Source organism: Dryobates pubescens, chromosome 25 (genome assembly GCF_014839835.1).
Source record: "Dryobates pubescens isolate bDryPub1 chromosome 25, bDryPub1.pri, whole genome shotgun sequence".
Classification (NCBI taxonomy): domain Eukaryota; kingdom Metazoa; phylum Chordata; class Aves; order Piciformes; family Picidae; genus Dryobates; species Dryobates pubescens.
In genome coordinates this window covers 7,255,930-7,273,444 of record NC_071636.1, presented here as the reverse complement: position 1 = coordinate 7,273,444, position 17,515 = coordinate 7,255,930, and the positions used below count along the sequence as shown (strand labels likewise).

The window sequence follows — 17,515 nt, the reverse complement described above, 5'->3', positions numbered from 1 at the left end:
ACGATGTTGCATACAGATCAAAAGCTTCTACCTATAAAGTGAACATGCCATTGGTTTCTCAAGTAATTTCCTAGTGGCCAGGATTATCACTTCAAGATCAAAGAAATCCTGTAGGAAACAAGGGAGTTAGTCATCCATCATTCAACTATGAAAAAGTAGCTTTAGAGCAACTGTAACTTAAGTTCATCCCAGTCAGAAATGGTTGGCTTAGTTTCTGTGTGCCAGCCTATGCTCAGATGAAGATATATGCAGGCTGTGGTAACATCTGGTATGTTCACACTCAATTTGTGGCAACCATTATAAAAAGAGATGTTGCTTCTAAAATCACACTACTGTAAATAACTAAATATTATTGAAAGGCAGAGTATCTTTGAATACAACCCTAGCATCTCTCCTGAACTACAACATCAGATCAGTCAACGTAATATAGACTCAAAATATATTTTCCTAACTATGAAAACAGGAATTGCTGTGTGCTCCAGGAAAGTTTAGAATGCCAACGTAACTACTGGCATCCTGGCCACAACTATAAGGCCTGCTTTACAATTAAAATTGCTCTCTTCAATAAAGTGGAAACACCAGTTGAAACAGCTTCTGCTCTTTTTCAGATTTGTGAAGCATCCAAAATTACTGAAGCTTTCTGAATAGTTACGTGTTTTTCTTTAAGAGCTGCTTTTAAGGATAGCTTAAGAGATCCATTTGGATACATTCCATTGAATACACAAGATGAAGATTTTGAGTAGAGGATTTTTTTTTTTTCTTCTGAATGATCTCAAGATATACATCTGGCAATTCCTACACAGAACTGATGGTCACACTTGCTGCAGAACAAGTGACTAATTGCCTTTTTTCTTTTTTAATCATGGAAATGCAGCACAGCAACTTGCACTCTGATTTTCTCTAGTTCCTTCTGAGTTTGCAACAACACAACAGGATTCCTCCTCCTCATTTAACCCCAGTGGTATATTTTGCTCATGTATTTACAGCTATGTTGATCCTGAAGAGATTTAGTGTCCTGAAGCCTCATGCTTACTCTTAATTTTGGCTTTAAATTTGTGTATCTGAAACTGGCAATCTCTAGATGAAAACCTGCCTTTTTAAGTCTTCATTATCACATATGAGAAAGTTCCCCCCCAAAATACTACAGACTTACTAGCTACTTTCACAGCTGAAAGGCTGGAAGAAGTCTTTCCTTTCTTAATGTACTTACTGTTTTCCTTCCCTAGGTCAGGTGTAGTACCTAGCAGCAATACAAAGAGGTTCTGCAAGTCCATGTTCTTTGGTGATGTGCTTCACAAAAACTTTCATCCTACTCAACATGGGTACAACAGAGAAGAGTATTTAAACAGACAGTATTTAAAGAGTCCTTTCTGCACACTTGTTTAAACAAAGTAGTAACGTTCATCTTGATTAGGAGCCAACTGGAGAAATCAGTCTATTACAAAAGATAGAACTATACAAATCTTTTATTATGTATGCAAACACCAACAAAAGCTGCAATCTCACCTACAGAAAAGCAAAGCAGGGTTTCTGTTCCTATTGAGAGTGCTGACTTCTGAAGAAAGAGTAAATGAATTTTTATCCTGTCACTGGATGACAGCTAAACACACGCTGTAGAAATATCTTATGTCGCGTTGTTGCCGCTTGTAGTTGAACCAAAGTTTAGGAAGCATCCAATTGCCATACATTAGTTACCATGTTATTAAATCCATCCTGTTTATAAGCTTCTCGAGAATTGAGACCAGTTCCTACCTCTGACTCATCCCATCCCACCACCCAAAATGTAAGCGTGACTGTAACAAATTCTTAGGAACAGCATCAACCTTCACTGGCATTTACTTACCAGAGGCAATAGAGCCATGACAAAATGAAGGTGCTGCAGAGTTCCATGGCAACTACCAGTGCACTGGAAACACTTTAATTATAGTTGAGCTTCTTCATCCTCTTAGTCGTTGTTGTTCTTTTTTCCAGTTATCCTGCCTTAAGAGTTTCCAAAATAAGTAATTTTTCTTAGAGCTAAACTCTTTCAGGTATCTTCTAGAATCTGCTCTATTTTCCTGACATTTTAAATGTGTATAACCTAATTCACAGTGCTTAAGTTAGAAACTCAAATCCTTTCAAGAGACTAGTAGCCACCTGACTGATACCCTGAATATTTTGCACAGATTCAGTGTTTTCAGGTGTGCATAAGTATTTAAAAATACTTTTCTGTTCCAAGTGCTGTAAACAAACACAAATGCTATGCCAACAAGAATCTGTGGGAAAATATGAGTGATGCCTGCTCACACTATACCAACCTCATTACAAATTTTATTACTCATTCTAGTAAGCTCTAATCTAGGTTATTATGCCACACCCATCATCATGGGAATGTGACTTAAAAGTACCAGAAATACTTTGCGAATCATCTTTTTCTCAGACCTTGCAGTATGATCTAATTGCAGTTTCAATATACAAAAAAACATTTGAGGAGTTATATCTCACAGATTTAAAAAATAACCAGTAATTACAAGAATCTTCAGTGCATCGATATAGAGCACTTGACAGGCACAGTGAAACATAGATAAAAAGCTAAGATATCAAGACGAAATCATTCCTAACCATGAGAAACAACAGGAATGAATTCCCATCCCTAATTAACTGTACATTCTACAGCAGGAGTTTTACTTACTTGTTCTGCTCAGTCTTCTCAGAGCTTTATCCATACCCCAAGTGATCTGTGTGTAGCAAATACTGAAGTGGCCAAAGTGAGAAAAAACCCTCAACAACAGAAAATTCAAAGCCTAATCAAATTGAGGATTTAAAGTATTAAAACTAGAATTTACTATTATATTAAGAGCTGTGATGCTGAAATAACTTTACCCTTACTTTAACACATCCAGGATAGATCTTGGGAAGCAATATAGTTAACATTTCTTTAATAAGTCTAAGTATTTGTACACTCTGAAGATTTATCTACTCTTACCAATTAGGTGGAAGGGTGATTTATTATTAATTCATTGTGAGGATACAGAGCACTGAAGGGTTCTAAGCATATGAAAATGATTTTCATCTTGTGGTTTCTGTAAGCAAGGCAGAAGTACTCCTGTCAAATGTAGGCTGCATATCCTAATAAAGACACAGCATTTCGTAAGAGCTATTAAAAAAAAAAACCAAAAAACCCTAAGGTGTGGAGGGAGAATTGTATGTTTAAAACATGAGCAACTCAACACACCCAAAAGGTGTGTACACTTGGAAATCATTACCTCATGCCCTGCATAATATCATCCTCCATGTGTGACTGATACAGCACAAGAGCACATGATGGCTTGTGTAAACTCTCATTGCTAACTTGTAACTCCACGGGAGAAGGAACAAAAAAGGACAAGATATATTTTTATGCTTCCCAAGAGAGATTTCCTTGGGAAGTGTACAGAAGTGTGATACACAGCTATGGCGCTGACTGACATGGTTTAGCAACAGACTTGGCAGGCTTACATTATGGTTGGACTTGATCTTAAAGGTCTTTTCCAATCAGAAGGATTCTAAGATTCCATGATTCTAAGTCTGTAGTATCATATTATTTCATCATCCATCCCTAGTACATAAAGTAATAACATTTGTCTTCTAAAATATGAAGGAAAAAACCCCAAACCAAACCACCTCTTTCACTCCAGCACACAGAATGAACATTTACCTTGACCTTTGTTCTCCAAATGCAAACAGATAAACTGGCATATGCTGCAAAAAGTTTTTTCAGCCTCTCAGAAGACAAGCAGTTCATATCTAAAGACACTTTGGTTTTCCCTTCCTGTAAAATTTAGAGAAAAGAAATAAATAAATACAAAAGCTTTACCTAGAAACAGCCTGGGGTTCTCTCAAGCATTCAAATGTACTAATACATTACAAGGACCTGTGGAAAGTATCTGATAACTGCAAAGTTGAGAATTTTAAAGATTAAGTTCAGTCTTTGAAGTTATCGTATCAAAACCACCCCTGAACATGCCCCCTTCACAAGTCTTTTCTTAGATACTTGACAATATTTTCTTTTACTACTCCTCTCCTGCATTTATAGACAAATGCTTTAGCAGCTCCAGTAACTACTGTTAAGTCAATCCAATACTCCCTCTGTTGGCAATGCACGTCATGTACAATCATTTCACCTACCGGTCCCTCAGAAGACAATGCAAAGGGGGAAGAACAGTGTTGGAACAATTAATCAGCAGAACTGAAACACTTTTAAACTCTCAGAATTGGGAAATTCCTCAGATTATGACAAGTGAATGGTATGGCAAGGTTCTGTTGAAGTAGCTAAACTAATTAGAGTTTGATTATAAAAATCTGAACTCAATTGTAACCTTTCCAAAAAATCTTTAGCTTTGTTCATCCCTATTTAATCATTTGAATTGCAGAAATGTTAAAAAAAAATCAGTTTGCTGGTTTAAGATTCCAATTAAAAAAAAAATAAATTAAAAAAATCTTTATATAAAAGCTCATTTATTAAACGTCTGTACACAACAATGACCATGTATGTACAGCAAGTTTACAGGAGGGATGACATTACAAAAGATACAGTGGTAATTAAAACTGACCCACATAAATAATTTACAAAAATACTTGAAATGGTGAAGCTAACGCTGGTAATCCCTGATTATTTCCATCCAACTGCCAAGATTTTTTGATGTGGGAAATCTTATGTTAGACTTTGTTAAAAAACCATTCTGAATATATTAAACTTATCTACAGGATTAATTAGCAAAATGTATAAAGTATTGATTATTGTACAAAGGACAGAGATATATATATATATATATTTAAAAATAAAAATCACCAATCTACCTAAAACTCAAGACAATAGAAATTTTAGCCAAAAATCATAAACAGCAAACCACAAAGTCCTCTCTAGTTTCATGGACTGGCAAGTAAATCAACAGTCCTGTTATTCCTTAGTGGAAGGATGATATTTGGGATATTTCCTGTTTTTCTGGCAGCATTGGTGGTCCTAGCCAATGGGGAAGCTCTCTGCTGACTGGAATTCCAAGGAAGAACAGGGCAAATCTGTATCCTCATTTTCTCCTTTCCACAAAAGGATGAAGAAGTTTTTGTAAAACTGAGTTTGTAAAATTGGAGGAGGAAAGAAGGAAGCAGGGATTTGGACATCATGAACAAAAGGAAGACCCATTAAGAGGAAGTCTTTTTCTTTTGCTGGTTTCTTGGGGAATTCTTTAACACGCTTCTTATTCGTAGATAAACACCTGTTGATTCTGCCATATTTTCAAACTCAAATGGTGTTATGCCTGCAGCAAACTTGCTCATGTCAGGAAGACTGGTGTTTTTTGTTGACGATTCAATGCTTGTGACCACTTTACTATCACTGGTATTTTGTTCATTGTTAATCTCACAGCTGGGAGCAGGTACGGTGTTATCCAGTAAACCTTCAGAATCTGCATTATCAGGATTTTCCTTTACATTAAGTGAACCATCTCCTGGACTAGGACTAGCTATAGAAGGTTCATTTTCTGGTACCTGCTCACAGATGTCAGATAACCTAGTTTCCACTGTAATCACCTTATCAGATGATCTTACTTCTGCAACAATATCTACTTCATTCCTAGATGGCGATGATGTCACAGAATTTCCAGTTAAAGGTGTATCAACAGGAATATCAGAATCACTGTTTGTGCTTTCTGCCTGCTCTAGTGCTGCCCAGATTAATCGCTGCTGTTCCTCCAGCTCTTCCAAGGTCAGGGTATCCTCATCCATGACTGAGTCCACAATTTTTGCCTGAGAAATATCACCAGAAGCATTCTGTGGTGGAGTAGTCCTAGGATGAGGGGTACGGGTGGCCACTGAAGGTTGAGACTGTGTAAGATTTTGTGGAGGTGTTCCTCGTGGTAAAGGAGGAGGAGTTGATGGATGTCCAGGTGGCAGTGGAGGTTGGAACTGAAAACTGTTGGGAGTTTGAGATCTTTGTGATGCTTCCAGATCTAGAAAGAGATTGAAAGACATCTCTTAGAATATGGAATCTGAGTAGGACAAGATTCAAAGTGCCAATGAATTGATTCACTACCACTCTTCTATGTCTTCATATCCTTGGTTTTCAGCTGAGGTAGAACAAACTGTTGCAAGGTTTTATTACCCAGAGAAACTGTATTTTGGTGGATTTTAATTCTGCTAGTCATTCAAGCCAGGGGTGGGGGAGAGGTAAAAATACTTTTGAAGATATTGAGTGCAAACTTAACTCCACACTGAGACACACTGAAGGATTTCCTTATAGGAAATCTAGAAGGAAAACCAGAAGCTTCTCCAGTTTTCTAACATTTAAACAACACTCCAAATCCTCCTGGGAGTTTGAGTAATTTTAAAGAAGTTGTAAGCTTGAAGCTTTCTACATTATTTCATCCAAATATTTAAGATTTTGGAGGTTTTCATAACAAGTTTCTTAAAGATACACCTGAAATACAGAGATTGGAACTTGTAACCTAGTATTTCAACTGCTTTGAACACACTTGGAACCTCCTGCCTGGGAGACAGGGCAAACATAGCAACAGAGATTACTTATAGAGGCTCAAATGAAATTACAGGAAGACACTGCTGGCATTTGTTGGCAGTTACATTAATTACCAACATAACAAACGTTAACACACTGGTTTCTTTTTAGGAGCACTAACATTTACATCCAGAACAAGTTATGTTGGAAACAGAAATTGAAAAAAGGAAAAAAATATTGAAGAATAACTATACCAGAGTCTAGGTCCATGTCAGCTGCTGGTACTTCCAAATTGTCATCTTTAAGTCGTTTTGAATGAAGAGACCTTGACTGAGATGCAGCCCTTTTAGTGCTAGATTTTGGACTTGGCTGAAGAGAAATTACCCAGGAAAACAGAAGAAATTAGGATTAAATTGTACACCATAACATCTCCAGCTGTAACAACATACTTAAAGCAATTTAATAACTACACCATCATTTGGCAACCCTGTGTGTAAACCAGGCATTCAAGTTTGAGAGATTTACAGTTCTGTTCAGCTGCATTAATCTTGCTCAGGTGTAAGTGGCCAAAGAAAGGGCTATTTTCATGACATGGGATTACAAGCAAGTTTCCATCTGGACACCAAGATATTATGAAAATCATCATAACTGAAGTACAGCATGTCCCTTCCAGGAAGGCGTGGAATTTAGTGTTTAGCTGCATAGAGCACTAAAATTTTTAACTAAGAGTAGAGCACACATCCTCCATCCTTACCTGGAAGTATTCCGCAGTAGGTAACACAGAGCTAGAGACACACTGAAGACAACTTGAGAATGAGAGAGAACAGGACTACCATGTGTTTTCTCAAGCCAATGCAATAACATTCCTGTAAATCATGGCTATGGCAATTAAGCTTTTCATTTAATAGGGAAGTCTGGAACCAAGACAGTTTGTAGGCTGCAAAAGTTTATAGCAACATCTTTTCACAACTGTTTACAAAATACTGCACAAATGGTAACTGATGCTAACTGAAATAGTGGAATGGATTCTAAACATGAAGCTCTTTTTGACAGAACAGGTAAGCCAAGCACGGGCACTGCACACCTGCTAGCATCAACAAGGTTATGTACAGAACACAGGATATAAATAAGAGCTCACCAGTGGCTACACTAGTTACAACAAAGGGTATTTACCGCATGAAAATTAGAAAGGTAGTGAGCAAAAACATCCTTCTGTTGAGATGGCTGCATAGGGATGGAACCAAACATCTGCCATTCCTACAGCAAGAAAAAAAAATAAAACAATGTTGCATATGATTAAGTTTTACTGTCATGTTCTTAGTCAAACTGAGAGATTAATAAGCCAAAATGAATTCAAGTTCTTATCAAAAGCCTCATGTATCACAGAAAACAGATCTTCAGTAAGAACTTGTGGCCAAAGTACTCTCCCTTGTAACACAGGCAACTGATGAAGCACACTGTGACTGGGGTAGTAGGAATAATGGAGAGTTTTTTAAAATCACCTTTACAAAAGGTCTTGTTAACCTTTTCACAGCAACTACTCTACATTCGTAAAACAACTACACGCTCCCCCCTTGAAATAACTGTTCAGACAGTAAAAGCCTTACTTTGAAAAACTTAGGGATTTTTGTAAAAACAGAAAAAGCTTGGAGGACAGAACTTTGGTTAAGAACACCCAATGAAACTATATATTTTGAGGCCACTAAGTGAGCAAACATAAATCTGTAAATGCTTCTTTCAAGTGCAGAGGGACATTAACATCAGTGATGAAGTTCACTAAAAACAGGTTAAATGCTTCTGAAAGTCAAAGCTCAACAGCAGCAGCTGTCACAGGAGACTCCCTGTCTGCTCTGTACTTAAAAAGAATTCCACTGTATAGGTCTCTTGATACAATTAGTTTTGGTTTAGCTATTGCATAACTTTTGGGATGCTTTGCAATAGTCAGATGTAGCTTCCTATGGTTGAAATTATAACACCACTCCCAGTAATCTTCATATTCCACGAACGTTCAGAAAACGTAGATGCATGGAAGGAAGAGGCATTCACGTGAAGTTTCGTGGTTAAAAAGTCCTGAATTATCCTTGGTTTCATGATGGAAATAACCACCACAGAAGCACTGTCAGACCCTAGCCACAAAAGTCCTGGCAGGTATCAAATAAATGGATGTGATTTCAATTACCTCAACAGCCTCAGTCCCAAATGAGGTGCTTATAAAGGCAAGAGACTGTTTAAAGAAAATTGCCAGATACAGAACACAAAACACTAAACTTGGCTAAAAGCAATTACTTTTACTCAGCACATTGTTTAGAAAGCAGAGGATAGCCACTTACATCTGGGATTCCACTTGGAGTGGATGTATTAAAGCCTGGATAGTTTATCAATTTCGAGAGATCATAAGTGGTGCGTTTTGGTTGGCAAGATCCTTCATCTTCCATTCCATCATCATCTACAGTGAAGCATAATTATTATCAATGCAAATTAAGAGTATTACTGAAAAATCCACAGGATTTAAGAACAGGGGTTTGGTTTTGAGAATATGAGTACTGAAGAGAAGGTTTTGTAATCCAGAAAGCCAGTTAACAGTGACCACATCTATCAGAAACATGCACAAAGCTTCCCCAGAAATCCAAGTAATTCATAATCCTGCTGCTCTTCACATTCCATTACTAGCCTCAGAATCTGGCATCAGGACTACTCTGAGATGCAGCATAAATGCTGGTCATCAGTGAAAACTGGTAAAGTACTTGGTAAGTTGTTTTAAGAAACATTCTTTGTTTACTGGTTGTCTTCATACTCTTATATAATAAAGTTATTGATTTTTGACAAGTATTAAGGTTTCTTTCATAAAGAAAAGGGAAGGTTCTTTTTTCAAAAGAAGAGGGAAATGTAACAATAAGCTATTTGCCAATCTTGTAATTTCACAGCAAACTCCATCTTCTATTAGCAAGGATTGATTAGAGTGAAATCACACTGACAGAGAGTCTTCATCCAATCCAGTCACTACAGAACTTGTTTCATTGTCACATCATAGGTAGATGTAAGTTCCACATTAAAGACAACTTCATTTACAACTTTCTCACTCTTCCATGAGGAAGACAAAGGTTTACCTAATAAGGTGCCTTCTCTCCTGAACAGAGTACAGCCAGTAAACAACTTGCAAACTAAAAACTGCATTTCCACAGCATGTTCCTTACCTTTTCCATCATAAAGCGCAAGTCCTGAGTGCTCCATTTCAGCCTCCTTGAGCCAGCCTGGAGGGTAACCCAGCTGACGCATGCGATATATAAATGGGGGAAGACTCTTATCTGTGACACCAAGTGCATCTTGAAGCTCCCCACTAAGTTGAGAAAAAAACCAAAAACCAAAATGTCCTCTAGTAAAATCCATAGCTGAGTTTTGACAAAAGGAAGTTACGGACATTTTGTTGAATTTAAACCGTCAAGTTTAACTCAACTTAGTTTCCACTCAAACTATGTTGCCTGTCAATCCCAGATAAAACAATTTTAGGTCAAAACCGACTCTGCTGTTAAAAAAAAAACCTTCTAACACTTTCATTTCCCATATATTTAAGCATTTTGTGAGCATTAATTCTACTCCAAGAGCAGCTTACTCAACTCATTACTTCTGGTCTTAACTGTAGCTATCACAACAGGAAGGGTGGAACTTAAACACTAAATTGACCAGTGATTCCTCTGGAGACTGCTACAGCCATTTTATGATTTCCTTTTAAAATACTTAGAATACAGAAAAAAAAAGAAAAAAAAAAAAAGGGGGAACCCAGAGCTCAAAATGTTCAGAATTCTGCATGCATTTTTAGTTTATTAACTTCATATATTTGCATTTTGAGCAGAGTAACATTTCTCTCCCTGCATTAGAGAATGTGCCCTGGGAAATGGAAGGACTGGGAAGCTAGCAACGGGTTTGCATTTGAAAAAATAATGGTGCAGGTTATTAAAAGTTTTCTTTAGCAAACAAATTCAAATACAATACACCAACAGTTCAAAGTAGCAGGTGGATTTAACAGAACTCTGTAAACTATCATCTGGCACTCCAAAGGTAGAAAAGATATTCCAGAAAAGCAGTGCAACAACTAAGAGAAGAAAAAGAGATACCTAATTACTCCTGGTTTAAACTTTCCAAACCTCTCTTCTACTTCTTCTGCATGGTAACGCTGCTGAAAATTTTGATTGCTTGCTTCACCACAAGCTTCCATAAACTCCTTTCGCTTCTCACTTATACGAGCTGCATTTCGTGGCTTAAAGACAATACAATTGGAAAGTTTAGAACTGGATGTTTTACAATTTGCACACTCCGTCATACGACATAAAATGAGTAACCCCTGCCCTCAACATGCTTAATCATTTATCACATGGCTAGAATCAGAGCTTTGATAAACACTGCACAGCAAAACACCAAGAGTACTTGCATTGCATCTAGCAGATCTTTGAAACAGGAGGACAGACTGTTCAAAATGAGAAACAGCCCTCCATAAATTAGACATAATTGCCTACAAAGTTAATGTATGTTCCGGTTTAGTATGTTAGAATCTGTACATCTGAACAGTATAATCTCATCAACAGAGATGAATGACCACTTGTACATCTTGTGCCTCCCAAACCCAATGCACTTTATTTTTTTTAAGATGGTGCAGTTACACCTGATATATTCCTTGGAAAGCAGCAGGCTTTGGAATATGGATGTAGACTTTACCTGTGGACAGTCTTTCATTTGATGGTCTTCAGAACCACAATTGAAACAATGGGGTTTCGGCCTGCTTAAAAGAAAAATACGCAAGAAATTAAACCTGAAAATCATTTTGCAAGAGTAAACACACCTAATTATTTTAAATCTTGTCAGATTTTTAGTTGCAGACTTTGGAATAAAATAGCACAAGCACTGTTTGTTGATTTGTGCTGTGTTGTGCTTCTCTTAAATTGGCTGCTTAATGTCAAAACAAAGTACCAATATCATTTATTTCACATTTTTAAGAACACAAGAAAAAACAGGCACAAACTGGGAGAAGGAAATACACAACAGCATGTAAAGAGGAAAGCAAAAAAACCCAACTAAAATTGCAGTTGAAAAGTAGCACTTTCATGCAAATGGAGTTTTTTAGATCCTCTACAAAAGAGATCTGTTCCTTTATGATGGAAGAGTATAGTCATAAACTAACTCAGGCTGGACCTCAATCAAAACAGGGTCAGCTATGAGATCATGTTGCTCAGGGCTTTATGCATTTGGGTACTGACTAACTCTCAGAATGGAGACTGAAAATCCTAGGCAACCTGATTCAATAGTTTATACTGTCCTAAAAGTGGAAAAACTATTCTATCATGCTGCAGAGCATTCACTGAAAGATTTCTACTTCTGATTAAATATGTGAACATTTGCATACATCGTGCAAATAAATGAGAACAAACCCTACATATTAAAGCTTATGCTATGTCCAGAGGAAAGAAACTAAGATATTAAAACAATGCTTTTAGCTCTAGAGTACAGATAAGGGACTCCACAATTTAATATGCCTGCAGTTCATTAATGCCTCTTTCTCTTTCTACCCTTGTATCAGAGGCCTGATCCCTCTTACAACACTGAGAATCAGTTATCAGTAGAACAAGTAGGAGAGCATGACTACTGCTTTGGAAAGTCCCAGTCCACAGTTTAGTTATGCATGTTGCGAAATTGTGCACTAAAGACCTGCAAAGGAACAGCAGCAGGCTTCAAGTTTAATTTTCCTTGTCAATTCATACCACAACATCAAACACTTTCAATACTGTAAGGGGAGAAATCCCAATCTTACAAGATTTAGGAGTAAGATTTCTTTTCTGAGCATTCATTTTTACTGAACTTGGATGGGAATAAGAAGTGGAGACAAAAGGGTGACAGAAGAATAAGCGTGCAGGGTAACCCTCCCCCCAACCCCGTGCACACACACACTCTCAACCTCTTAATGCTTCTAATAAGATCGAGTGCCCCTTCTGCTTCATCTTTGCATAGCATTCAAACAAAAACCTTTCACGGTGACTCAAGTATTTTATCACCATCCTGTACCAGGAACACAATCCTTCAAACTGTTTTCCATTCAGACAGTACTACTCATTTAAATCAGCATGCCCTTTTATCTCTGAAATTCCCACTAAAAGCTTGCCTGGTCTCCACTGCATCAGCAACAGGTGACTTCAGATGAAGACCACATAAGCTGTCATGTGGAAATTCAATTTTCTTTAGTTCTTCCCACCCATTAAAGTTATATAATCAACTCTAAGTTCAGCCTGTAATATAAAAGTCAGACAGGAGGTGTTCTACAAAACAGTAAGAAGGATGATAGTACATCAGTGCAAGGATGACAAACCAATCACTAAAAAGGCAAACAAGAACTGTGCATAAATTTCAGAAAGCTTTTACACTGATTTTAGGCCCTTCCGAAAAGCACTCACCAAGAGATCCAATGACTGCAAAGCTCATCATGGATTTACTTAATTTTACTTAATTACATTCAAGGATTTAGTATAGTGTGGTAAAAAAAAAGAAAAATAAAAAAATCAGTGTACATCTGAACTTTTCAGCTCAAAACTGTATATTTAAGAATAATACAAACCTTTTTGGTTTTACTTGTATTTCTTGTCCATCTAGGGAGAGAATCTGGCTGAAAACTTGCTGATATCTTTAGATTTCAATAAGGAACTGCTACTGGATGAAGCAAAATTTCAATCTTGTTTAAAATATCAGTGAAAAATCTAATAGTGCTTTGACTAGACCATTGACTCTTCCAGAGTAAGTTACAGATGTGTCCTTGATATGAAGTCTATAGATAAACTATAAAACTAGATCTACTACCATCTATTTGCTAAAATGGGACTATGTTTTTTCCACCTGTCTCCAATAATAAATTTTGTTCTTTATCAGCACTTGCTAAAGTAACAACCCTCATTTATAGGCAGAAGTTTCAAGCTAATACCCCTGATATGCTTCACAGTGATCTCAGTAAAAACAGATCTGGCTAGAGTTTCAAAAATATAACTCACTTCAAGTAGGTGGAGACAGGTCATATATCCTACTTGTGTTTGGTTTTGGATTGCCATGTGTCAGCTGTTCTGACCATCTGTCTCAAAACCTATGACAAGAGGCACGGGAAGACTGAGGTTCAGCAGAGTTCAGAAGCACAGCAGTTTTCAGAATGTAACTGTTGGTTTTAAGAAGAGCCAGGCACTAGTCAAACTGATGTGTTCATTGAGGGCAGTACTTCAGTCATTTAGAATCATGGTACCTGATAGACCATTTTCACTCACAATTAAGTGCTATTTTAGGTTTAACATCAGCCATGGGAGATCTAAAGAAAGATATTAAGTACATTTAGAGAGCAATATCAAAGCTATGCTGGCAGATACAGAAGTTTAGCCACACTTAACTATGTATTTAGGAGAAATGTCCCTATTAGGCACCTACTTCCTTCATCTAGATGTTGAGGGATGGCACAAATATCATTTGGAGAATAGGACTGACAGTGCACTCCAGAGACAGCTTTCCAAATGTTGAATTACAGCACAGTGCACAAACTCAAAGTCAGGTACAAGAAACCCAAGTTAGCTGGCTTACAGATTTACAAATTTCTTTCAAATACAAGCAATTTTTGAACATTAGGAAATTACCTTTATTGCAAGCCTGACAAGTAGATGCTGCAGAAATGAGCTACTGTGCAACTGATTCTTGCCCTGACTCTTTCTGGGACACAAGCAATACTGGAAAACTGGGGAGATGGGATTGTGAAATTTCTTGTCCAATTTCTTTCTGCCATGAAACACTACAATACTAAAAAAAAAGCACCACTTTTTCCAGCACCAATCCCACATCTCCAATACTGGCTTAAAAAGAATCAACCTCAAAATGGATGCAAGTTAAGAACACTGCATCATCTTATTTTTATAAAAATACCTTTCCCCTGGCTCCCACATTTGGGGAAAAAAAAGCACCTTATAGCATATTTGAGTCTGCCAAGCCCTTTCCCTATCCTAAACATTTTTATAGAAGGAGAACACTTAGTCTTATCTAGAATGAGCTGTCACCCCAAACTTGATTACAGATTGGCCCAGGAAATTCCTAAAGTCACAAAGGTGTATTTATGGGGATAAGGCATTCACCATTCTTAGGAATAAGCCTTCTAAAAATTAACAAGCCAATTAAACCAAAATACTTGTATGCTTTGAGTAAAAAAAAGCCACTAGTGACTTATTAAAGTTCTTCCCCTATAGCAAGTGATACAGTTTTGATAGACATGTACAATCTACTGAACAGGATTTTAGTTCCATTTACCAACTGGCATTCTTTGGATTTGACAAACAGAAAAATCTCCTTGTTTTAGTAAACAGGATACTTAGGTATTTCCCATCCTTCTGTCAGCTGTGGATTCTCATTTAATATAGGCTGTCCCAGTTTATCGAGACAAAAATTGGTAAAATACAGAACACTTCCTACAACCTGTAGAAAAAAAGTCAGAAAATTGTCAGAAAAATGTCAGTATTTAGGTCAGATTGGTAGCATTTCTATAATTTTACACTGCTTGAAATACTTTCAGGCTTTTTTTTCCCCCGCTCTGTACAAATTTACAAATAGCACATGCCCACGCCTGTTCATCCTTTTCCATTGATGTAGCCAAAACATGCTGAACGTAACTACTACTTAACAAGATTTTAATGGCAGTGTATACCAAATATGCAGAAGAGTAAATCCTACCATCTTATTTTAACAGCAGTGCATACTGAATATGTAGAAGAGTAAAACCTACCATTGAAGAGTACATAGTCAAAAACTTACACTAAAAGCTTCTTTTATTTTTTTAGCAGAATTCGAGCTTGCTGTTTTATAGTCCTCTTCCAAAAGAACACTGGAAGGCTGAGATGGAAAGTCAGAAAGGAAATTATTAGTTTAGAACAGCAGCAAACAAGAGTTCCTAAATTACCGAGGTAAAAGGCACAGAACATGGGCTACAGCCTCTAGTCTTTCATGGAGCGTCAAGACAGTCGGACAGAGATGTCTGCATTAATCATAACACTTTCCACAGTCCGACACACCTCATTTCTAATGTTTTCTCTGATGACCAATATGCTGCTTAAGAACACCTTTATTCTCATCTCAAATGCTAAGAGAAAGATGGCAAGGAATGAGCCATTTCATCCTGTTATTCAAAGTGAGAACAGTAAGTAAACAAATAAAGCAGGCATTTCCAAATTACATTGCTCATCTGTGCTCTTACGAATACTCAAATACTAATAGAAGAAGATGCATTAAGTTTGTACCATTTGGTCTTTTCTTGCCTATCCAGTTTATTGCTTTGCTTTTACACAAGTTTCACTGGGAACAATTTTAAAGCAGCATTTGCATGGACAGAAAGGATACTTTCTTCATCCTTGTCCTCGATTTTTAGAATAAATAGTTATATGACATTTGATTGATTGCTCCTTGATTTGCAATTAAGCAGGAAAAAACATCTAGAATTCAGCTATCTGACAGCATAGTGTTTTAATACTCTCACTACAAAGATACAAGAGAAGAAGAAGCTAATAACAGCTGGAGTTTTAAAGTACCTGTGGCTTAACATTGAAGTGTGTTTTTTCATGTTCACTTCTCTTCTGCTCTTGATATTTCTGGACTAAATTAAAAACAAAATCTTCAATTTCTTGATGATACTGCCTGTAACAGAGAAGTTCACAGAGATGAAGATATGAGCAAGATTGAAATGTATGCCAGATGTCTTTAAAAAAACATCACACCCCCTCCAAAACAAAACAACACATTTTACCATTTACTAAAGAAATTAGAAAAGGAGCACTCAAATTCCCTCCCTTCCTCTCATCCTCCACCAACACGTACACAATCTGTTACAAGAAAGTACAACTGCACTAGTGTAGCAAAAACCAAACCCCAACAACAAAACAAACAAACAAACAAACACCCCACACACAACTCAGAGGCAGGGAAATTTTTTTAATTCATCATATTTAACCACCACACTCACAAAACTCAATCACCCATTCAGACTCACTCCAGGTTGCTGGAATTCACACTTCATTCCATGATATTACTAATTAAAGCAACAGACCTTCTGTCATGATGCTCGTTATCCTTCCTCTTCAATCTAACAAGTCCATGCTATTGCATAAAACAGGTATCCACCCTTTGGGCAAACTCTAACATACCCAAACAAGCAACAAGTCCCATTTCCTGTCAGGACTGCTCATTCTATGAAACTACTTACTTAGAAATTACATTGTTCATAAATAAAATCTGTAACAGAGGTCCATCAAGTTTGGGGCTGTCCACTGAAATTCCACTAAAAGAGCAGAAGAAAGAGACAATGGTTACTGTATTAGCTTACTTTAAGCATTCCCTGTCTGGTTTATCACAGGAAAGAGCTCATAGTTCAGAGAGAGGAATGTTTGGCTGACACAAGTTCTGTCCTAAATTCCTCTTCAGTTAAACAGAAATCATCCTCTTCCAAGCAAAGCAGGTTGCTTGGTGTAAGGTGAAAAGAAAACCAAACACCCCTACGCTACAGGAACTTTCTTCTAACTGTAGTAAACTGCTACAAAATGTTATTTATAAGATCTTATTTATTCCCCTGTATTAATGTACTTGTTCTCACTGCTGAACCTTACAAAAACCTGTTTCTCGAAGGCCACGTTAGCTTCATAAACAGACAGCTACACATGAAATTACAGCTATACAAACTAAGTTCTTGGCACCTCAGATAAACTCCATTTCAAACACATATAGGTCCTACAAAGTAAATCAGAATTAACGTACCTGGGACGGGTCAGAATATTCAGCTTCCTTCTAAGTTCCTGATGTTAATTTACCATTAAGGAAAATTACTTTCTTCAGAAGGCACAAATCTATACCTTAACTAAAGGATCAAAACAAACAAGGAAACACCTAACAAATTCCACAGGATAATTAATGGCGTTTCAGACCTTCCTTTTCACCTGATTATTTACAAGTCCACTGTTGCTGAAGAAACAAAAAAATGCAGAAAACCCAAACAGACCACTC

General features: G+C 37.0%; 1 protein-coding gene across 4 annotated transcripts; it reads right to left on the bottom strand.

Moving 5' to 3' along the window:
• Window positions 1-3,546: 3,546 nt before the first annotated feature.
• On the bottom strand, window positions 3,547-17,336 carry LOC104308408 (zinc finger CCHC domain-containing protein 8). 4 transcript variants are annotated; one of them, XM_054173019.1, is made up of 14 exons: window positions 17,270-17,336; window positions 16,722-16,796; window positions 16,051-16,156; window positions 15,281-15,358; window positions 14,841-14,944; window positions 13,068-13,133; window positions 11,180-11,243; window positions 10,582-10,724; window positions 9,664-9,806; window positions 8,800-8,915; window positions 7,643-7,726; window positions 6,724-6,838; window positions 5,548-5,966; window positions 3,547-3,790 (listed from the first exon to the last, which is right to left on the bottom strand). In XM_054173019.1, exons 2-14 carry the CDS (start codon window positions 16,739-16,741, stop codon window positions 3,578-3,580), a joined length of 1,671 nt encoding a protein of 556 aa, XP_054028994.1. In that variant the 5' UTR covers window positions 16,742-16,796; window positions 17,270-17,336; the 3' UTR covers window positions 3,547-3,577. The 4 variants fall into 4 exon arrangements, with proteins under 4 accessions (XP_054028994.1, XP_054028992.1, XP_009907903.2 ...); XM_054173017.1 differs by lacking the exon at window positions 3,547-3,790 and having other exon boundaries at window positions 5,047-5,966; XM_009909601.2 differs by lacking the exon at window positions 3,547-3,790 and having other exon boundaries at window positions 5,047-5,966; window positions 11,180-11,240.
• Between the last annotated feature and the right edge of the window lie 179 nt (window positions 17,337-17,515).